Source organism: Pseudochaenichthys georgianus, chromosome 13, assembly GCF_902827115.2.
Source record: "Pseudochaenichthys georgianus chromosome 13, fPseGeo1.2, whole genome shotgun sequence".
Taxonomy (NCBI): domain Eukaryota; kingdom Metazoa; phylum Chordata; class Actinopteri; order Perciformes; family Channichthyidae; genus Pseudochaenichthys; species Pseudochaenichthys georgianus.
This window is the reverse complement of record NC_047515.1, coordinates 13,803,946-13,828,234: the sequence shown is the minus strand read 5'-3', so window position 1 is coordinate 13,828,234 and position 24,289 is coordinate 13,803,946. Positions and strand designations below refer to the sequence as shown.

At 42.7% G+C, this 24,289-nt stretch overlaps 1 protein-coding gene across 1 annotated transcript in view; it reads left to right on the top strand.

Annotated features, from left to right (window-relative positions):
- Positions 1 to 307: 307 nt before the first annotated feature.
- The window catches only part of nectin1b (nectin cell adhesion molecule 1b), an 80,698-nt gene continuing 56,716 nt past the window's right edge, over positions 308 to 24,289 (top strand). The window contains exon 1 of the mRNA XM_034098000.2: positions 308 to 1,498. Coding sequence (XP_033953891.1) covers positions 1,447 to 1,498 — 52 coding nt within the window. The 5' untranslated portion in view covers positions 308 to 1,446. The remainder of the gene's footprint in view (positions 1,499 to 24,289) is intronic.

Sequence of the window (24,289 nt, the reverse complement as noted above, 5' to 3'; positions counted from 1 at the left end):
TTGATGAAATAATGTAAAGGTTATGGCATAATGGGTGTTTTATTTTGAGTATATGCTTCTCTTTGTCTCTGTTTGCCGATGACATTTAAATTTCATAATTTAATATTTTCCTATGTTTTACCACTTGGGATAAAATGAGGGAAACTGACATAATAAACAAACAAGTTCATTCTTTCTTTGATACTTTTAACTTCAAGATCAGTCAGTAAGGGGTGTTAGGCTTATTCATATGAGGGAGGATGTTTTTTTTCTCCTTTAAGAAATTTGCTTCAGTCTCGACTCTCCTCTATGTCAGTTTTGGTTTTGATTCTCGTTTTCCTACAGTCTCACTGCATTTCAGGATTTAGTCATATGAACCGTATTTCACTTCTGCATGACTGTACACGCTGCTGTTGTTCTGTTCCCACTCCGTACCTTCAATGGATCTATTAGAATCCTCCTATAATTGTTTTATCCATTTGCGCACAATGTTATCACCTTCTGTTACAGATGGAGTCATTTTGACCTGCTAGAAAAGTTTGAGATTCACTTATTTAGGGGGGCTACCAAGGCTGATGTGTTTCTTTCTTTCAGACGATGCATTTGCTTTTTTCGCAGTACAATCCAGGCTCCTCCCTTGCACAACGTCACCCGATCCCGATCTCTCCGAAAGCGTCAGCGATAGTCAGGAACACACTGTAGAGGCACATCAGCGGGGCGGTGCGCATAGCAGGATAAAGCTACACTGTATTTCATCCACATAAAAAAAACGACTGAGGAAAGGGGGGTACATCCCACCATATTCCAGAGTTACAACAACTTCACCGGCCTGCTGTGTCTGATCACTCCGACTGTCCGTGTCTGCAGACAACCGGGAACTTAAGGAACTAAAACAGGGACGGTGCCAGCAGAATATCTGTTGGGTGCTCTGTCAATATCAAACAGGGAAGATCGAGGCGACATTTCCCCAGAGGAACTCTTCCAAGTGTTGGAAACTTCCCAGCGCAGCATCGATCGAGGACCTCCCGCCCACTTTACCTCTGATCCACAATCCTGGAAGGAGAGAGAGAGTCCTGCAGCCGCTGCAGTGGATGGAGCAACAAAGGCTAGAGCTAGATGGTTAAACTGCTTTGATAAGAACACTCAACACAAGACTCCATCACCTTATCGCCAAATCTGCAGCTGTAATTGGATCTCATTTTTTGGGAGATCCGGCCAGGTTCCACTTAGTGCAAACTCTGCTTCCACAAAAAAAGGAAGTCGCCGCAGACGTGACATTGATGCTTTGGTACGGAGAAGCGCAACACCGATCCTCTAGTTTTGCGAAAGTCTCATACTGATCAGTGAGGGACTAGTTCGAGCCGTAGTGGGATTTGCAGAAGTTGCATGCTTGGTCTTTGTCGTCTCGAGTGAGCCTCGTTCACCCACTCTCGGCTTATCAGACCGGATCCGGATAGTTGAGGTGCCATGGCGATGTGTGTGGGGATGTGGATAATCCTGCTAGCCCTGCACGTCCAAGGTAAGCCGCAGAATTTAAACAAGGAATCATTCGAGACATATGTGCATTATTATACCATCCCCTCCCTGCTTCTCGGTGTGTGTGTGTGTGTGTGTGTGTGTGTGTGTGTGTGTGTGTGTGTGTGCGCGCGCGTGCATGTGCAGCCCTGCATGAATTGGTGGATCGATGTAATGTGGTCTAGTTTGGAACAACAGTGGGAAAATAAATGAGAAAATTGGAAAGTGTGCTGATTGAAAGCCACTCAAAAAAGCACTGCAGAATACTTATTTGGCTACAATACAATGAAGTAACCCCGGCAGCAGGCAGATGGCGATATGCGAACCGTGTACTCTCCAAGTTTTCCAATATCTTATTGTGATGGCAAGTCAGAGTGCTTATGGATGATAATTGAAACTTGTGGCCTGTTATCATCTGTTCTTCTCTCTCAGATTTATACTACAAACTATTAGAATGTAAGTTGATGATGTCCAATTCATTCATGTGAGAATCAAATCCTAAGGCCTTTGCTGTTTGTTTTTAAATTCAATCTTGGTATTGTCTGTGACTCATAATGTGGTGACATTTGTCTTTCCAGTTCTCTACTTTGCCCTGAATACATAATAGATTATAGCAGACGGAGAGAGATGGAGTGTGTGTCTTCTGGGGGCGCAGGATGAGGTGTTGAGGGAAACACTGGTGGTTGATAAATGGAGTGATAATTTGACATTGATCATCCTGACATTAAAGCTTCCTCAAGTGGGCCTAATCATTTAAACGCTCAGGAGGAGTATTTGACTATTATCAGAAGAATAGCCATTATTCTTATTCAATTTGACACCCTTCGAATTGGAAAACACAACAAGCCAACAGTAAAACATCATGTATACGGATAATACGCCCAACTGTGTTTGTGTGTGGGTGTGTGTTGTTTGTCATCCATTATCCAGAGGCGTTTACAGGCTTACTCTAAAGTTTACTCGTTTGTTTACATCATGGACAAGTATACTCGGTCTGGTGCCTCTATTTTAAGAAAGGAATGGAAGAGGGTCAAGTGTGGTCAATACATGTTTTGTATGTCACTGATGTCCTCATTTTCTCTGACAGGCTGCAGCTTGTACATGTTAACGCAATCTTACATTTTGGTGATTTTTTTCTAGTCGGAAAACTGTTTTCTAGGGCAAATGTTTTTCGTCACATCTCGGTTGTTTTGTTCCCCAACTCTTATGAGCCGGAGAACAAACCAAGATGGTAAATGGTAAATGGTAAATGGACTGTACTTATATAGCGCTTTATCCAGTCTTTAAGACCCCTCAAAGCGCTTTACATACTACATGTCGTTCACCCATTAGATGTTAACCTTGTTCGCAGCGAGGCTCCTTGTGGCATCATGTGTTTAAGACCGATTGATCAACAGCCATGTCTGATTTACATTGAGATGATCCCTTTGCTTGTGGAGAAGATCAGGATTAACTGGTTCCCTTGGGATTCATAGTGGAAATCTTTTGAAGCTGTTCAATCAAGGGAGTGGAAAAATATTTCGAAAATGGCTCTTAAAGCGTCCTGGAAATGTCTTATTTGAGCAAAGCAGGAGGTGTTTTTTAAGCCTAATTAGACATTGCATGAATAACTTTGCTCTTCTTTTTTTTATGGCTGAGGGTTATTTCAAACCAAAAGGACTGCACAATTCATGCTTTCAGACATCTTCTTTAAGGGAAGGGCTTGGAAAACGGTTTTATTGCAGCATTTGGTTTGGACCAATTTCTTTTGTGATGCAAAAACAAGAATCTGGTCTTTCACCCTGAGGTTAAAGGGCGTTGCCATAAATGCCCACCGTCTTTGATGGCCTAATTGATATACAGCATGTTCCAGACTCTTCCCTCATTACAAATGCACAAACAAGTGGTAAAATGGCACTAACAAATGGAAGTAGCAGCAACACAACCCTGTTGCAGCTATCCATCAGGGAAATCCATTTGTGCTTGTCGTGGCAATAACCATTTGTAGAAAACACAAGAGTGCCAAATTCATAAACAGAAAATATTCCGAGCTTCTCGCCAAATAGATTATCAAATAAAGGGAACGTTGAGAATAATGGATCTGTGAATAGTAACAGCCGCTCTGCTTTCTTACATTATCCCTCGGCCTCTCCAGTCTGATATTTAATTGAGTGCGAATTGAGTTTGCAACCAGGTGGTTGTTTATGGCATGGCTCCATCCTGGGGTCCTGGTGCTGTGCGAGCACATATAGATATCACTCTCAGCGGTGGGATGAAGAGATTTCCCAGCTCTAATTCCTAATTTTAGTTGGCTTAAACATTTGGGAAATGAATGCTGAATGGTGGAGAGCATTAACTTTGAATGTAGTCTGTTCTTCAGGAAGGGAAATTATGCAGTTGTGTATTATAATCTTTGTAATGACTTGGCAGGCGTAACTCATTCGCCTGGAGACCCCTGTTGTTCAGTTCTGTCAGTCACTCAATGCATTCTCTCATATGGTGCATTATCTTTTGTGTCTCTGCCCTTTTCTGTGTTTACTTGACTCTTTAGGGTTAATTGCGCAGCTAACTGCCTGATTTCTATGCACAAGCTTGTCACTGTAAGCCTGACGCACATGAGTTCATTTTGACTTATGACAAGCGGCATTCACATGGTGTGCTGCCCCAGTGTGTATGTGTTGTTCAGACTCCTTTTAGCAGCACTGAAGTCTACCTTTGTGTATGAAATGTCACATACTTCGCTAGCATTGATTGATTGAACAGTCAGGGGGTCTGAGCTAGGGATCGACCGATATGGCTTTTTCAAGGCCGATACGATTATTAGTAATTAAGGAGAACGATAACCGATATTTGGAACCGATATATACATTAATTTTGCAGTAAAATCAGAAAATCTTGGTGTCAAAATGTAGAATAACACAAACTCCAACACAACTCAACACAACTTCTTTGAAATGCATTTAAGCATATATTATGTTTAATTAACTTTTAAACATCTTACAACTGGTTTCCTCTCTGTGCCCTTTTCTTTAGTGCACTGCAGTCATCTGCAATGAGTTAGAGAGAGAGACAAGAAGTGGGGCTGCAGGCTGACATGCTTAACTAACAATAATGCTTAATTTATTAGATCTGTCTATCTAGCATAAAATCCCAATAAACTGCTAGCAACTGCAAAACACTAGTGCTAGCTAATGTTTTGCAAACTATTAAAAGTGAGGCTATTACAGTCGACCTAACGTTAGTCTAGTAGCCTCACTTCTAATATTTTGGCTAAACATTTGCTAGATACATGTTGGCTAGCTAATGAGCTTCACATATAAAAAAAACTGCGTTTGAGTCAAAAACTGTGAGGCTCCACTCGCAGCCCCTCCCCCCCCCCCCCCCCCCCCCCCCCTCCGCACCACAGTTACGGAGCGTCCACACTACAGCTTCAAAAAGCTGGAGCTGGGCGTGTCTGAAGCTTGGGGATTTTATTTAAGCAACGCGACCAACAACCAATCACATGGATCTCCCGCCCCCGACATACAAAGCAAAAACCCCCGGGGATTTTATGGGAGCAATATATATATATAAACTCCCCAAACAGGCGAAAACCTACCAGTTTCACCCACTGTCTCTGCCACCTCCCTCCAGGCCAAGCCGATTATCGGTCGACCCCTAGTCTGAGCACAATGGTTGGAATGTTCATAAATAGTCCTGAAATAGATGTCTGAGGTTGAACATTGAAACAGGCAGGAAAATGTTTCCTCCGATTGGGCATGGAGCGATGACCGCCAGACTATAGTAATTATCATTTGGACTTTCTCTCTTTTGAAGAAAAACTGTAATTGTCGGTCCATGGCATTTCACATTTCCTTTGGATGACAGTTGTGATATAGTGAAATAGAAAGAGTCACTGTGGGATTGTTGGGCCTTGATGGTTTGAGTGTGAATGCAAATTGCTCTGATCCTCGTGCCTTTGGGGAGTCTCCCTTTGGTCCCTGTTGAGGTGATGGATGGGAGAGAGAGCTCCCGAGTCCTGGGAGACTAGCTTGAGGGGAGCTGACAGGAGATTAAGCTTCGCTTTCGCCGTAGAAACTAATGGAGCTACTTGGCCACTAAAACTTCATCTCTTTGAGCATTTAGCTCATTGTGGTTCTGCTGTCAGCTCTTTAGCAAATCCTCCCCCAAACACTGCATGAAATGTCTCTGCAAAGTGAAGTGGCTCTTTTTTTTGGAAATTGCCCTTCATTATTTTCATTGATTTCTTTGGCAACATTTTTAAATGAGCTACGTTTTGTTGCGGTTGATCCAAAAGACACATTTTCAGCTCTCTTCATATGTTCACAATCCTCATTTTAAGCCCCTTTGGTCTCTGCATAAAGGCTGCGTATTACACAAAAGATGAAAACACGAACATAAGCACTGAACCTAAATAATGGAAAGGTTATGACAAAATTGAGTGTTCTCTGCGTGAATAAGACTGCACAAATACTATGTAATGAGTGGCCTCGAGTGAGGTGCTTACGGTATGTCTCTGTGTTGATGAAATAGTTTGGATCTCTGAATAAAAACTATTTTAGGGGATATGAACAGATAGTCAAATATCAAAGTACTGTTTGTCCCAGACATTGGCTGTCTAGGGTTACATGATATCTTGTTTTGTCAGAACATGCAGTTCAGTATCATATGTTTCCATCGGGTTGTTATTTTGGCGTATAGTGTCTGTTAGGTGTCCTCTCCTTCTCCTCTGATTTCCTCACACTACACTGTCACCATGTTGGATCAGGATGGAAAACACGTTTATCAGGAAGCGGCAGCTGCAATTTTCTGCTTTTAAATCCCTGAAATTTGTCTCTGTTTCAAGTCGAAATGCAGGATTATCTAAGTAAGGAAAAAGGAAATCAATAACAGGGCTCATATCTCGTCATGAGCTTTTCTGATTTGGCATTAATCTGTCGGGTCGGTTTCTTTCTATTTAGCCGACCCTTGTTAAGGGATTAAATGGTTAAATTCTTGTTCTGCTCTTGAGAATGAGAATGTCATAGACTGAATACACCTTGTTCGGTATTTTCATTGCAGTTTGTCAGATAGCTGTTCCAACATTGGAGGATAGGTTTATTATGGTTCCTGAGTCAATGTAAATCTTCCTTGAAGAAAAAGTAAATAATCTCACATGTCGGAGGGATTCTGACAGTCCGCACTGTTTCCATGTGACTGCTTGGCTTGCCAATAGCTTTTTGAGTTTATTTGCACTATTCTTCCCCTGGAGCTCCGTTACTATAGTTTGTACTTGCATAAGTCATATCAGATAAAGGCATATCATAATTATTTCTTTACAGGAACTGCATACGTATCTGTGTCTTCCCGAGCCGTTAAGCTGCTTTTTTAATGCATCATTTAGACATTTTTATGCAGTCGTCTTGTATTTTCTGCTTCACCGGTTTAAAATAAGAAATCTTTTGGGAATAGCATGCTTTGTGTCTGGGTTTACAACTGGGGCATTTAGTCACGGGTGGATCTGGGATTGAGAGAGTGAATAATTCCTTGTCTCTTCACTAAGGGAGTTTGCCTTTAAAATAAAGCAGATCTGATCAGTGCAGCTCCCATCTGACTGCCTGAACAAGTCAATTTACAACAGGCAGCTGGGCTGATGGGCATCCATAAAACAGTAAAGGAGTGCTGAACTTTTCTGTGAACCACAAACTGAGGATGGTGGTGGAAAATGTATCCTACGATGTAGAAATAAAGTTTACAAGTGCTGAGTTTAGCACATGATCATACTCTCTCCGGTCATTTAGGAGTCCGGAAAACCTACCAGCGGGTTCTCCGTTATTTTTTCTGGCCTGGACTTAAGTCAGATGTTGCTAAATTCTGTCGTTCTTGCCATACCTGTCAGATGTCTGGTAAGCCAAACCAGGTGATTCCAAAAGCCCCTCTTAGACCGATCCCTGTCATGGGAGAGCCGTTTGAGCATGTTATTATTGACTGTCGGGCCGTTACCTAAAACAAAATCCGGTAATCAATACATTCTTACGGTGATGTGCGCTGCTACTCATTACCCGGAGGCGGTACCGCTGCGTTCGTTAAAGGCTCGCTCTATTGTGAAAGCGTTGGTAAAGTTTTTCTCCACGTTTGGCCTCCCAAAAAACATCCAAAGTGACCAGGCAGTGTGCGAAAAAGTACACGTCCCACCGTCCGGGACGTGTTATTTACAATATCGGACAAGTAGATCTTTCAATTGACTTGTCCGGCGGACAAGTGACGCTTTTCGCCCTGATTTATTGACAAATTATTGATACATTCAGTTTACAAAAGGTAGAACTCATTCACAAATTGTACGTGTCCGCCATTGTTCGTTTAGAAATGTTAGTTTCGGTTCTGCTTGTCGATTCTTAAGGAAATGCATCTCGCCGCTTTCTGTACAGTTAGACGGGGGCGGGGCGGAGCGGGGTGGGAACAAATAACAATTGTCCGGTACCGGGATTAATAAGAGTTGTGAGGACAGGAGGCGAGGCTGAGCCCCGCGGACCGCAGCTCTCTCTCTCTCTCTCTATGCTCCGTATCAGCTGATCGCTGCGCGGTGTAGCTCAGCGTCTCTCTCTCTCTTTCTACACACAGCGGATCCGCAGCCCGTTTAACAGCCTCATCTTTGTCAAACTTTCTTATGTTCTTTCTCTAACACATAATGAAGGTTATTAAGCGTTTTAACTCCTATGTTGTTAATATTGACCGCCATTTCCTTTATGAAGTAGCCTTCCTGTCTGTGTCCTCGCGCTGTCCTCACATCCCCGGACCCCCAGACTCGGAGGAGCACAGGGATGTCAGTATTGTTTATGAAGCAGGGTATAGAAAGTACATTACTGAAATGAAAATACTATTTATTTACTTTTACAAACAGTGAGCAGCTGGGCAGCTGCAGCATGTGTATTGCAGGCAGGGCCGCCCCTGGCCAGCTTGGGGCCCCAAGCAACATTGTGAGATGAGGCCCCTCCCCCAACCGACAGGAGTGAACTTTTTTTTTTTCTCTCGAAACAAAGTAGGCTAATATAAATATAATTCCTGTTTATTATTATTATCAACACTTTTTTATGCAGTGAGGTAAATGGTTGTGCATGTATGTAGTTCAGTATGCGTTTACAGGTGAATACGTCTGCATTTCCTGCCAAATACTATTCTCAAAAAGATTAAAATATAATTAATGCAAATAAACAACTTCTATTAATAATAGCGGCCCTGATTGCAGGACATGTGTAAGCGTGCAAGCGTCTTTGAGTTGTAGAAAAGCACTAGGCCTCTAGGCTATACATCTAATGTGTCATTATTATTATTGTTATTAGGTTATGTCCTATGTGTTGGACATGTGTGGTTGGACTCTGTCTCACAGGCAGGTTGCAGTGTAACATCAAAGGACACTGGGCCAACTGTACATTCTCAAACTGCACCACTTAGAACTAACTAAACAATGCAGAGATTATTTGTATACAATTGTATTCAATAACTGAAATAAATTAAACAGTATGAAGTGTAAATAGGAATACTGATTTGACTTAATATTTTCATAAATATATTTTTCTCCCAGTTTTCATGGGACTTATTTACCCTCTCAAAGAACCGGAATCGAGAAACAAAAATAACCGGAATCGAAAAGCAGAACCGGAATCTTTAAAATCCAAACGATACCCAACCCTATGTGTGATACAGTAAAATCTTACCGCTCACTTACGTTATCGGTGTCGTAAAAACCGTGGGAAAATGTAAAATACGATGGCGAAGAAGAAGATTCCAGTGGCCCCACATTTTTGTCCATTCTGGACAAGTGAAAAATGTATTCGGACAAGTAGATTGCCAAACTCACTTGTCCATGGACAAGTACTCTCTAAAAACTTTTTCTCACACTGCCAGGGATCAAATGTTATATCCAAAGTATTCACGCAGGTCATGTCAGAGCTAGATATCGGACACCGTACGCCAAGTGCGTACTATCCAGAGAGTCAAGGCGCGTTAGAAAGGTTCCATCAAACGCTAAAAAGCATTCTTCGCAAATTTTGCACCGAAAATAATCGTGAGTGGGATGAGGGGTTTCCGTTGTTATTGTTCGCTATAAGAGAGACAGTACAGGAGTCTTTAGGATTCAGTCCGGCCGATTTGGTTGTTGGCCACACTGTGCGTGGCCCACTGCGTCTGTGGAGGGAGAACTGGCTCTCCGATAAGTTAAAAAAAAAAGACAACATTTTGGACTTTGTCAGTTCATTTAAAGAAAGGCTGCATCATGCCTGTGATTTGGCCCGTGAGTCTCTCCGGACCTCCCAGTCTAAGATGAAATCCCAGTATGACAAAAAGACAGTTGTGCGGGAGTTTCAAATCGTTGACCAGGTATTAGTTCTGCTACCCGTTTTAGAAAGAAAACTCGGGTGTGTCATATAAACTGTACAATTAATCGTGAAAGTGGCGCTGCTCAATCTCCGATGGTAGCGCCTATCGCCTCTGTGTCTGTTACTCAACCACCTTACAGCCCCAGTGATGACGGGCTGAGTAACAGGCGCACTTCTGTTTCCTGTGCGCCTCGGTAATTCAGCCATATTGTCCGATCTTAATGAACATCTAAAACATCTGCCTTACTCGCCCCGGGCTGATATTCGCAGGCTCATTAAAAATTATCCGAGTTTGTTTGGGGATACTCCTACTCAAACGACTGTATTGGCTCATGATATTGAGGTAGGCGATAGGGCTGTACCCGAATATTCGACTATTCGAATATTCGTTCGTTGGCCAACTATTCGGGTTTCAATTTCATTATTCGGATATTCGTTTTTTTTTTTTTTTTTCAAACAAAAAAATATTTTTAAAAATAAAATATTTTTCAAACAAATTTAATATATTTTTCTAAATGTATGCTATTAATAAAGGCGACTTGCCATATTCGTATACTATATTTATACTTTTGAATTGCACTGTTAAAATGCGGAAATATATACAATCTCAGCCTGTGCACAGTTCACAGTCACGAACGCAAACGGCACGCTTCACCTCGCTTCACCTCGTTTCACCCATAAAATGCCGAAGACTTCAGCTGTGTGGGACCATTTTAAATTGGACGACGGTAAAAAGAAGGCAGTGTGCCAAATATGTGATAAGAAACTGGCCTACCACGGTGGCACAACAACTCTGAAAAGTCACCTGGATGCTGTAGCCTAGCTTAGCTTAGCTGTTGTGAAGTTGCCATGATGAAGCTGCTTTATCCGCCGTTTAAACAGTAACGTTAAACATGATAAAAACGTGCACTTACTTTGCTTGGAAAATAGTTGCAAGCAAGCAACCGCATTGTTTTTTTATATTAGTTTTTTAATTTTATCAGCATAGTGAAAATAATAGGAGTAATGTGGGAACATCTGGGGCTAAGGCAATTATTGGCATAAAGTTGAGTAGCTCAGCCTAATAATACATTGTGGCCATAGGTGCATCCCCACGCATCCCAGCCATCAACATCCTCAACAATACAGCAGACCCTACAGTTAAAAAAAACGATAACGGAGAAAAGAAAGATAGAGATAACAGATGCCATAGTACATTTCATCGCTATGGATATGAGACCCATTTACATAGTCGAAGGCGAAGGCTTCAGAAAATTAATGAAGAAGATGGAGCCCGGCTACACTGTCCCCAAACGCTCCAGTATTTTAGATGCCATGTCTCTGAAGTACAGTGATCACCGAGACCAAATTGTAACTCAGATTGAAAACTCAACTGCCGTAAGTTTTACAACGGACATTTGGACCACCTCGGTGCGTATGGAGGCGTATATGGCTGTCACCTGTCATTTCATAACTCGCGAGTGGAAACTCTGTAACTTTGTTTTGGAAACCAAAGTAATGGAAGTAAACCATACGGGAGTAAATATTGCAGAACAGCTTGGAGAAGTGGCGGACGCCTTTGCCATTCCGAATTATAAGCGAGTAGCCGTTGTCCACGAGAATGCCAGCAACATGAAGCTGGCAGCTGAAATATGTGTTTTGTATCTTTGTTTGACTGTTCAGGTTGTAAAATGTTATAGACGGAATGTGGAACCAGATTTGGTCCCCGGGTGCTGCGCTGGGTTAAATGCAGAGGACACATTTAGTTTTAATGTTTGCGAGTACTGATACAATAAATACATATAAATCGTAATAGTATGCTCTATCTGCGCTTCTGCTTAACAGCGTGTTGTCAGGTGTCTCGGATTCGGAGCGTGTTATGAAACCTTTTGGGAAAAAAAAAAAAATGTGAAAAAAAAATGTATTAAAAAAAAATACAAATCTCTCCGCACCGAATATTCGAATATTCGCTGCTGATTACTACCGAATATCCGGAGCCCGAAAAATGGTATTCGGGACAGCCCTAGTAGGCGAACACAAGCCTATTAAGCAGCATGCTTATCGTGTCAACCCGGCTAAGCGAGAATTGATGCGTCAGGAAGTGAAGTATCTCGTTGAACACGGTCTCGCCGTTCCAGGCAATAGCCCGTGGAGTTCACCATCGCTCCTGGTCCCTAAGCCGGATAAGACGCCGCGTTTTTGTAACGATTACCGTTAGAGATGTCCCGATCCGATCACGTGATCGGAGATCGGAGCCGATCACGTGATTTTCAAAAGATCGGGGATCGGGAGAAATTTTTTTTTTTTTTTATAAAATATTTTATTTTATTTTAATGTTACAAAACAAAAATGACCATGTTCATGTCTTAAAGTCATCCTGAGGACTTAGTTTTGGTTTCAAATTACACAACATCATGTATGTGTTGCTTTCTTTGGGCTTGTTTTCATAGACCTGGTTGCTTATTTCTCTGAAATCTGGCAACAGAGTGGGCAGGGCGCAGTGTCTAATAGTAGCAGTAAGCTAACGAGAGGCTACGTTCAGCTGGTGACTCGGGAGTCGGGACAGAGAAAATGTCAGGAGTTTGGAAGTATTATGAAATTGAAAGCGAAGGCAGTGTAACAGCCAGATGCAATGTTTGCAAGGCGGAGGTTCCGCGTGGTGGAAAGAACAGAGCTACGTTCAACACGACCAATCTAATACGCTACCTGAGAAACAAACACCAACAACAACACGGCGAGTACACAGCGGCCACTCAGGTAACTGCACTGAAACAACCGACACTTTCAGAGACTTTTAAAAGGAAAGAGAAACTGCCCCAGAACAGTGAAAAGGCCAAACATATAACTAGATAGCTGAATTCATCGCATTGGATGACCAGCCGTTATCTGTTACCTTTTTTTTCTCTTAATGCATTGCATAAAGATCGGATCGGGAAAAATCGGTATCGGCAGATTGTCAAAATCAAATGATCGGAATCGGATCGGGAGCAAAAAAAGGTGATCGGGACATCCCTAATTACCGTAAATTAAATGCCGTTACTAAACCAGATTCCTTCCCGCTTCCACGGATTGATGACTGTGTGGATCGTGTGGGTGCTACTAAATATGTCACAAAGTTGGACCTCCTAAAGGGATATTGGCAGGTTCCCCTCACTAAGCGTGCTGTTGAAATCCGTGCATTTGTCACACCAGACTGTTTTTTGGAGTACACGGTTATGCCGTTTGGGTTGAGAAATGCACCTGCCACTTTCCAGCGGCTGATGAACAGGGTTTTATGTGGGGTTGGGAACTGAAAAGTTTATCTGGATGATATTGTGGCCTATTCATCCACCTGGCTTGAGCATCTGAAGACTGAGTGAAATATTTGATCACTCAATTTGGCTAAATGTGAGTTTGGGACGGCTATAGTGACGTATTTAGGTAAGCAAGTGGGACAAGGTCAGGTCTGCCCTGTGGCTGTTAAAGTGCAGGCTATTATAGCCAAGACGGTAGCCACATTTTGATCCAATACCAATGCTACATAACCACCTTTAAGCAGGTTCAAACGTATATTGTATTCCTGTCACCTTATTGGCTTAATTCCTGTTACATTGGCTGCTCCTCTCTTGCGGCTCTACCTTGTGAACCAGTTGACATTGATTCGATTTAAAAACTTGATGGACTAGTCCAAGCTGTTGCCATGTTTTCTGACTCAGGTGAATTTTGTGCTGACTTGTGCAGCCTTTTGACAAGAGCTGGCCTGCAGCTGCCTCTTACGGCCCGTCCACACAGCAGCGTGCGTTGACGCTTTCCGGCGGGCGTGTCTGACACTCGACCAACAACCAATCACATGAATCTCCCGCCCCAGACACGCAAGCACGCGGTTTGATTGGCTTGAGCTTGTACTGGCATATGATTCGATTGGCTGTCGCGTCCGTCGAGGCGTCAAAAGTTGAACATTGCTCAACTTTTGAAGCGAGCAACGCCAGCAACGCTCCACGTCGCTTCCCAAAATGCAGTTCGGCTAAAAGTGACGTCACCCCATTCAAAGTGGATGGGCAGAAGCGTTGGAAGCTTCAACGCACGCCGCTGTGTGGACGGGCTGTTACTGTCCTGGGTCGGAATCATTTATCAGCTGCCAGAGGTATTGGGCCAATAAAGGCCTTGAATTAAACATGTAATGGCGGTTTCTCCCTGACAGCTGTCTATCTGATGTTCTTTGCCACTTTTATATAGATAAATATTATCAAAGTCAAATAAAGTTTCGAAAGGCAATAAAGTATTAAAAAAATATGTTATTGTCCGTTTATCTTGACATTTCTTGAACTTTTGACACTCGGCTGCTGAATAAACAGCTTTCCCATACTGTAAAATAAACTTCTGCTGAAATTTCAGACTTTGTGACCGATCTAAGAAGGCATTCTAAACTGCCTCCAACCGAGAACTTCCGTGCCGCCTTCACAAAACATATCTGCCTGTCAATCCCATTACATGCCTTCCAGCTCACCCACATGCCATCCAACGATAGATATCCTCCAGGGTGAGGCTTAAATGGAATATTAGCTTGCAGAACACATTTGAATGAAAATATCGAGCATTTCTATAATGTAGCAGCAAATGTTCAGAATCAAAGTCTTATCAGAATTTCCGTCACTGTTACAGAGCACCCGGGGTTTCGCGAGGCTCAGGGCTGATCTCCTGGCAGAACTTTACATTTTTCCCCTTTTACTTTATACCAACTTGGGTGAATTCCCCAGCATCCCCCTCCCACTCTATCTCTCCTCTCCCCTTCCCTCCTTCTCCTGTTTCCTCGCTATACCTTTGAGGACGCTGAGAGTCCGCTTGCTTAGCACTTGATACAAAGGGGGGTTTGTTTCATGAAATGTTTCCCTTTTTAATGAGTGATGGTGTTGACTCATTTAATATTCCGCACTGATATCTCTCCAGGAGCTGACTCTGCTTCAAAGCAACAGCGTGGTTGTAAATGGGAGAAGGGGGGGTTGGCTGCAACAGAGGTGGTGTGGGTGATCTAAAGGGGAGGGGGTTGCTTGGAAAACACAAACACAGGTTTATTTATTCTCTCTGACATATAGCTAAGCTTCCCATGTGCTGCAGCTTGGTGCAAAGCTCCTTAGTGCCCTCATTCTGTGCAGACAGACGAGCAAAAGATGACTGATAGCAGGTCAGCTCGTTGTCTGTCATATTCTGCTCTGTGTGCGTCTTTCATTCATGCCTGCTCCTTTCGCCCGCTGTGATCGACTTTAAAGATAATTGCTTAATTCAAAGGGATCTCAATTGCTCAGGTGTAAACATTTCAGAGAATATTTCAGCCATTATATGTCACTCCACATGTGCCACAGCTGACACCATAGTTTCCCGGTGCTTGCATTATACTGAGATTGAGGTCAACCAACAGGAGTGGTAGACATTCTCAATTTTTCACAATGTTTGTTAGTGCACATGGTTCAACTCTGCTGTGAAAGGGATGCATATGAACAGAGATCGACTGAGGTTTGGCATTGATCCTTTCTGTTTTGTTTGTGGCGTCTATTGCCAAAGCAACTAATGTAGTCTGCTATTGATTCCCCAGTTTCAAGCCTGGCTGAATTTGACTTCAATGTTGCATTGTTTTCAGAAAATTAGCTGTTCCAAATGGCCTTCTCCTCCTTCCTGTATGCCCCGTTTGTAAAAAAGTTGGACGAGTGAGTAATGAAACTACTAGTCCCACCTCCTTGCGGGGGAAAGGGTTTCTGTTTATCCTATTTATCTCGAGCTGTAACACACTGAGTCTGCGTCAGCACTGCCCCTATTTCAACTATTGACTCATGCTTCAAGCAGAGCTGTGGGGAATGGTTGTGCTGCGCTTAAACTACATTTACTCCTCTAAATGCAGTGCACTTATCACATACACTATCCTATATGCCAGGAAAGAGAAATAAACAAGGAGAACATGCATTAAGTTCACATAGAGAGTGCTCCTGCAGCATCCCTAATGCATTTGATCAGTGACAGGCAACGTCATGACCACCTGCTGCGGGACCAGTCTGACCTTTACAGTCCTTTTTATATTCTAGACCCAGTCCAATGTACGGTACAAATGTGTATAATATGTAAAATAAATTAGTATAACTTCAGCTGAAATATCTTGTTTTCTTATGAACAACTGCAACGTTATGTCAAATGAGTTGCAATATTGATGTGACTAAGGCAGGATATGTTACAGTATAGAAGGAGTTAGATTAACGTTGGCCATCCAATATGAGATAATAGTAGATTTTGGATTGCAAACCATAACACATTTATGTAAAATTACAAAGATTTGAAAATTACAAAATACAGGTCATGATTTTTGTTATATTATTGCAGTTTATGTTAATTTGCAACGGTTTTGCATAAACCCAATTTCCTAGTGTTCTTTAAAGTACCAGACAGAATGATCCAACTTTCCAGAATTACAAAATGTCACTGTGACATTGTCACTTGTTAGTGCTTTTATCCAAAGCGACTTACGTACTCAATACTGAGGGCAATCCCCACAGGAGCAATTTGGGGTGTCTCAGGGACACAACGACATGCTGACTGCAGTGGGGTTTGAACCTGTGACCCCCGGATCCCAACACCAAGGCTCTATCCACTGCGCCACAGCCTCCCAATTATAATAAAAATGTATGCTATATTAACATAAAAACAAAAAACCTTTGCTTAAGGTTATGGAATGACCTGACTTGGCATTGATGTTTTGTCGGTGTTACTTTTTCATATAAATACAAAAGTTGCCTATAAATGTCCAGCGTACCCCACCCATCTCTCTCCTCCTCGCTTCTTTGTGTTTCTTGCTGCTGAATAACTTTTACCATGGGTTTCCACATGGGAGCTCCCACCCTGCAGCACACGTCCTGCTTGGGATGCCGGGCAGCGTTTCCGCCAGGGGGGCGTCTTGCCGTCATTTGATAAATATTAATAATTCGAGAGAAGATCGAGAGTTTTTATCGCTTGAAATAACAAAAAGGAAAAAGGACAAGGACATCCCTCTGTTGGAGGGGCAAAGGAGTCTGGTGGGATTATTTTCGGAGTATTGAAGATCGTTTCCCCGACATCGGCGGTGCCTGCTACAGGACAACACGGAATGTGCGCGATATGGACGCGATGAGCGGTGCTAGCGGAGCACGCGTGTGATCTGCGAGCACCAGAGCCTCGCAGCGGCAAAACTGAGGCTCCGTGGTAAACTGTGGTAACATGAAGAGCCGTTTGCCGGAACAGCCGGCGCTTTAAAGAGAGCCGAGCCAAATGATCCGGCTCACTAACGTAAAAAGACAGTATCTATAAGGGACGGCTCAAGTCAAAATTAAAGCACCTCCCCCCCCACCCCCTTCTCGGGGTGGATGCCCTCTCAGCCCTGGTCTGGCGGAAACACTGGCTGCCGGTCTGCAAGGGGAATTAACCAGTCAGGAATCTGGAAAGGACTTTGATACCAGTAAAGGAATCACGCAGGGCCATTTTGTAGTTCACAGCATTTGTCAGGCCAGAGAAACAGAAGGTTGGAGGGTCAAGGGTCAATGTGAGTTACACCATTTGTACGATAATAAGTTATGCAGATATAAGTGGCAACAAGAACACCCACTCACTGACCCTGCACCCACGTACTGTAGCTCTCACCCACCGAGTGTGAACAGTGCAGTTTCCTGCCTTTATTGATGTATCTGAGTAAAAGATCTCCTGCTTAAACCATATGTTCTCGGAGAATGGTAATATTTATATGGGAACGGGAACTGGCATCTGTTCCCGGCACTGTGTATCTTCTTTGTCAGCATTAGAAAACTTAAAATAGAAGGTAAAGAGGTACAAATATTGGAATGAGAAACTTGATATACAGTCTGTTTAATACCGCAGCAAAACCCTTAAAATACTTTCCCTCTTCTGGCCAGCAGACTCGTATACCTCAGGATGCCAAGTTTCAAATGGTTCTGCAGAATGGATTTAAGGATTCTACTTTCCTTCCTAAGTCGTGGAAGAACATTTGCAAGGGAAAGTAACAGACTAAATGTAAAGAGGAAATGGATATTTACATGTAGACCATGAGGGGGGATGGGAGTTTGCAGAGGGTCATGCTGAATGAGGCTATGTTCTTGGGGTGGTGGGGCTTGTAGTTTGCCTTCAACTAGTGTTCTTGGCACTGAAGTTCTCTTTAGGCACATTGGGTCTGGTTGCTAGAAGAAAAGACTTGTGCAAATAAGAGTTCATTCAATTCTTTCCAGCTCATTAGGCCTTTTTTCTTCTCCTATGCGGGAAGCCGGTGGACCCCCGACACCAATTGATATTCTCCATTAAAGCTATCTTCAAACAAGCGCGTTGCCGGTTGCATAATTGAAGAATATTATGACACATAAAACAGTAAATTAAATTAAAAGCTCCGTAATGTGGGAAAGATCATATTTCCTCGGAATTAGTTTGAATAAAGCTTTCTAAATTTGAGTAATGAGTGATTCAGAAGCTCAATCAGATCTTTCAAAGCATTGGGGTTCAAGTCAACATTAAATTGAAGTTCCTTTTTCAATAGACTGCTCAGTATGGGATTGAAGTTCCTTTTTCAATAGACTGCTCAGTATGGGATAGTAGTGGCAAATTAATCTGATTGGAATTGCCCTTCGCCAGGGATGTTTCAACCCTGCTGATGGTAAAATGTTGGTGAAGCTAAAAGAAAAAAGAAGAAGCAATTCCTTCCAGATTGAGTGGCACTCCAGTGGAAGTAATTCCAAATAACTGGGGGCTGACTCTGTATGTCGTTATATGGGATTTGAAGAGTTAATCCTATTGATTGGGTGGTGGGATTTGCCAATGTAATTCTGGGGGGAAGTTATTCTGACTTCTCACCATGGAAGAGATTCATTGTGTGAGTTTCGAGGGCAATCCTCTGTCGCCCTAACCCCTCTTTTCATTCCCACACGGCTGACGCTTGGTTACTGGCGTGGGGTGGGTATTTGTTTTTGCTCCGAAGACTCTGGAAGGAGTTCACTGAGGCATGAACACACGTGTGTGTGTGTATGTGTGCGTGCATTGCAGAGTGCACACATGCATGTGTCCGTGCGCAGGCCCAAGGCAGAGGCAGCTTCACGTTGCCTGCCCTGCTCCCCCCTGATCCTGACCCACTTTCTTTCCCCCCGCTCCACGCTCCCTCTTTAATTGCCGCGCGGCACACTGAGGCCATCTGCTCAGCTGAGGCCCGTCGCCATGGAGATGCAGGGAGGCTTTTCGGATTTGCTCTGGACTGACCAACAGGGAAATAGAGGTCAGGGAATGGGGGTAGGGTGTGGGACAGTCATCGGGGCACCAGAACTGTCTGACAGAGACTCATCTGACAGTACAAATGTACAACTGTATTATTAAAATGAAGCAGTCAAATTAAGATTTTCTTAAAAAAGCATATTGTTATCGGGCAAAATCAGCTTTTCAGGAAGTGTGATCCAATGTATTAAAGGTGGGGTAGGTAAGTTTGAGAAACCGGCTCGAGAAACACTTTTTGTTATATTCCATGGAATGCTCTTAACATCCTGATAGCAATGAATATCTGAAGTGCTTTGACAACAAATCCATAAAAAAATGTCCTCTGTGGAAGCCGTAGCGCTGTAAAAAGCACGACCAATCATCTGAGCCGGCCTGGCTAAAGTAACTGGATGGCCTACCTGCCTGTCAGCCTTCCATCTGTGCACAAACTTATCTCGTGCCCTCATTGGTCATGTGCGCGTTCGTGTGTGTTGGAGGAGGGGCTCTGTAAGGAAGTAGCAGATTTCTTCCGGCTGTGTATTTTCAAATTCTAGCGCACTCGAGCTGGTTTCTCCAAAATGTCCTACCCCACCTTTAAATGGCATGAGAAGTCTCCTAAAATGCAGGGGCTTAAAATATTAGATTTAAGCCTGACACCAATTTGAGTTATGTCCTGAACATAAAACATGAACTTCTTCACATACAATTGTATTACTAAGAGTCGAGAGTGGGAAACACACTTTACTGCAAATTACATTTTCATTCAATTTTGCCGTGTTAAGATTACTGTGTTGTCTCAGTCCGATGTGTATTTAGCATCGTCTCATCTGCCTGATTCGATCATACTGAGCTGTGTTCCTTCATCCTTGTGAGTGTCTTTGTATATTTTGATGCCCGTGCTTATTTCCTTCCCAATGACACGCCTCAGTGATGAAGCTTTGTGCTGTGTTTCCAATTAACACTCAGGCGTTTTTCAGAGCCGTGGTCCGCACGGCTAGGCCGCCTCTTTCTCCTTCGACTGTCAGCTGCACTTGCATCAAGCCCGCTTCGCTGTGTGTTGTTTCAACATTCAGATATTCCATGCCTGTTCCACAGGATCATTTGGCCAAATAGCTAAATGTGGCCTTTTATTCCAGGAGAATGTTTTACTTAAATGGCTCTAATGGAGTCGTGGTTTTGACCTCGGGCACATGCACAGTGTCGAGCTTTGGGAGAAACTCCTTATATTTACTCCTCTTGTAAAGGTCAATATTGGTAGCTGTCATTTCTGAAGTGCCATTTATAGGTCAATAGCTCATTAGTATTCGGCAGAGTCAAATGCAGCTGCTGTCTTGTCTAAAACCAATTCCACTTTCAAGTTCAGAGCAAAGCCACAGGATTCAGTTGCACTGATCCAGGGCCCCGATATGATTAATATCACTTTGAAAATCTGGGTTTATAATACTCCAAAACTGTAACTAATGATTATTTCCCCAATGTTCCATTATAGCTAAATTGGCTGATATTCCATTATATATTTATTTAGCTATAAAACTGAAAGAAATAATGAAAACTCCAAATTGGAAACACCATTTTTGGTATTTCTTCATGATCACCCAATGTGTTGATTGTCAGTTCATTTTCAGTGCTTCATTTTAAATAAATTGACACATTGCTTCATCACTATAACATGAAGTGCGCTACAGACATTTCTGTTGCTGCAGGAGAGCTTTAGTTGGTGCGAATCACACCATGTATGCGTGTTTGACTGTCGTGACAGACAAGCTATGGAGGCAAGTGTACGCCCCCTCCATGAAATTCTACTTCATGGTGGTGTCTGAGTTACAGTGTGTTTCTACCAGATTGCTTAACAAGAGTCAGACCTCCTACGAAGGCTGTCAGAATCCACAGACTTCGAAGTCCTCACTATCTGCATAGATGCCTCACTCACACCTCTGACAGCTTATTTTGCTCCTCCATCACCTGCCAGTGACAGAGTAACACAGGAGGCTGTGACAGCGGGAAAAGTAGCTCTGTCAATTTAAACCCCAGCGAAGGCTTGATCTCTGAGGTGCCCAAATGTACAGTCGAACAAGACAATGTGCCTGTAATTGGACCAGTTATTTTTCAGCAGTGTGAAAAGATAGAGACACCGTCAGTCAGCCTAATGCTCTCCAGCCAAGGTCACAATGTCGAGGGCTGAATGTGATGTATTTGCTTCCATGCCCTTCGTCCTATCACAGCTTATCCAGCTGCTGCTGTGCAGAGTTGGGGTGGGAACGTGTGCGCTCTGCACCGTAGATTATCTGCTTTGAGAGATTAATCAAATCGTATGATGGTATGCTATGAAAGAGTGACCGAGTAAAGTTTCATCCAACCTGTCTTGACCACATTTGCCCTTTAAGCTTTGTTTACTGTCGCTGTGTTCGTCTGGTCGAGGGAAATAGATTTATAGCATGACATGAACTCTTGCAATGATGACCAAAATGTGGTAACCGTGACTGAGGTTGCCATATGTAAAGCTAGTCACTGACAACGCCACCTCCTGCTAAGGGGCAGGAGGAACCCGTGGACCCTAAATGTAAGTCGTAGATCGATTTTAAAGCTTCCCTTAATCGGTTCAATTATGACAGAGGCATGAATTCCAAAAACATAACACAGCTTTATTTAACAAGTGTTTGGAAACCGTTTAAAATATCGATTCATGTAAAGTATAAAAATGGCAAATATAATTCAATACATATATAAGTTACCCTCCTCAGTTGGGCAGGCCCGGTCCGCTGGGTTGCAGTGCCTGCTAATCGTGAGGGACAAAAACAAGAAAAGCCACACACCAAAACAATGATAAACTGTCTTTCCAAAGGATTATGACATGGCCAAGCACCTTGGATGGACCTAGTTAGTTGGAGTGTTTTTCATAGTCCTTGTTGTGCCAAACTCCTGATTGCAGCTTGAATGGAGGCCACGCTAAAGGAGGACTCTAATTACTCTCCTGAAGTGCACATACTGACTACGCAGTGGTGTCTTTTTGATTTGATTAACAAGGGTCTGTTTCCTGCTCGGTCCCCATTTGAACTGAGCTTATGGTATCATCCAACAGCGGACTCTACTCTGTAGCCAAGGCTGTTTATGCTCAGGATGCATATACTAAAGAGATTTGTATTCCCTCTTTATAGACAGCAAGGGGAAGAAAGGTTATCCACAATTCACCAGAATGTCATCCCCTCCACCACTCAGCAGAATATGTATCTATTTCCCCCCCCTCGATGCCATTTTGGTCTGCAAAATCCCTGGAGAGAAAAAATGCATTAAGCCACTCACTGTATTTACTTGTGTTTGATTGATGCTGATGTGTTAGGGCAAGCCAGAGGATGGGGGATGGGCAATTGATCATCACTGAAGGACTGTCAGGGGAATTTTGACATCCACAACTGCTTTTCACACTTTGAGCTTTGAGAACCCATCAAGCAGAACCTCCATGCCATCTGAGAATACATCTACTTACCAAACAGATTAAGATGTTGCTGTTTATTCAGTCATACACACTTCAGTGTTGATTGTATGGAATAATTAACTCCCTCCCGCTTGTTTTAGTAAACCCAAGCAATTATACCTGGTTACTGAGCCCTGGTACACTTGTTAGTCATGTCTCCTCTTGCTTGTGAGAAGTGCCAAAATTGTCATGCAGAGGGACAATCTTTTCTCAAAAAGTATTTATTTGTGAAATAATTGGATGGATTGCAAACGTATAGTACCTCTAGGAGTGGAGTGTATGGAATTGAGTTGGAAACACACAATGCAGCCGTATTGGCTCCAGTCAGATACACATCCTAATGGTGCGCAGCAGTAGCATTTGCCGGCATGGAAGATTTTCATAATTCCACTGCAATATATCAACTCCAAATCAACAGAACATTGACGTTTGGCTTGTTTCGTTCAAGGATAAAGATCTACATTTCTCGGTGAGTAGCACAATTACAAGATACAAATAATCACGACAATCATAGGAGGAGGAAATATATAGTTACAGATGGCTCTATGGATGGCCACATTGGTATTATTGAAGGAAATTAGGCTGAAGTATTACCTTAGAACAAGGACGTGTGAAAAGTGATGGGTGGATTAGTTTTTTACTCTTATCAAAGAGCGCTTTACAAAATACTCAATTGCTCATTGTGGAGTGTGGGAATGGCGCATTTGCAAGGTAATCCCTGGAGCAGAGGTCTGGTTTATTTAACATTAACACAAAGAGCGTTTCAAAACTAAGCACAGCTAAGAGTCTGTGTACTGAAAAATACAATTTGAATAATGAATGATATCCTTTTAAAATTCCATGCGAGATAAACAAAAGCCAGGAATGAAAGGCTTATCTGTGTGCCTGTTGAGGTCTGCCTTCCCACACACCTTGAAGAGAGTTCTCATCCGACAAATCTTTTGTATTCTCTTTTTTTTATTTGAAAAGGCCTGCATGCATTTAAGAGGAGCGCCAATGAAAACTACCATTTAAAGGCTGCGTTATATTTTGAATTAAGGCATTTCAAGGTTGGGTAGGAGGATCTCCCAGGAATGAATAAGCCCTTTGTGCTGCATGTGTAGACTCATTTGTTTAGCTCCTCTAGATGCAGACAGTACTGATTTGCACGCGGTAGATGAGAAATTAGACTTAACGAGGGGATTATAGGCATTACTGTTGCATGATGATACAAGTTTGTTTGAATGCACATAATTGTTGAATATGTGTCAATGTTTGCGGGAGTCTAAAACTTGCTCCCACAGGTTTGACGCCTGGATATTCAGGCTTCAATTTGGCAAGTCATTATTGTAGGTGAAATTGTGTTCTCAGATTAATTCCCTGGTTCAACAATCGAGAAATGCTGAGACTGAATTGGGTACACATTTTGATGCAGTCCCTTTTTAAAGTTAGGACGTTAGGAGACGACATCCTGCACTAGTTAATTTACATTTTCCCAATTAATATTCTTGACTGGTTATGTCTTTCAGATTATTCACCACCATGCCTTAAACCTTAGATGTATCATTAATATGTATAGGACATTGTCAGGATGTGTCAGCTTCCTGTGAATCAACAAGGTTCCGAAACTCAGGAGCCGGTTGATGTGCAATAAATCAAAGAGTGATCTAGGAACGAAATCCCACCCAGATGAAAAAAAAACATCCATTTAGAAATGTGTAACCTTCCTGCAGAGATACTTACTCTGTGATTTATTAGCACTTGGAGGTTGGCTCCTCCTCTTTCTATTATA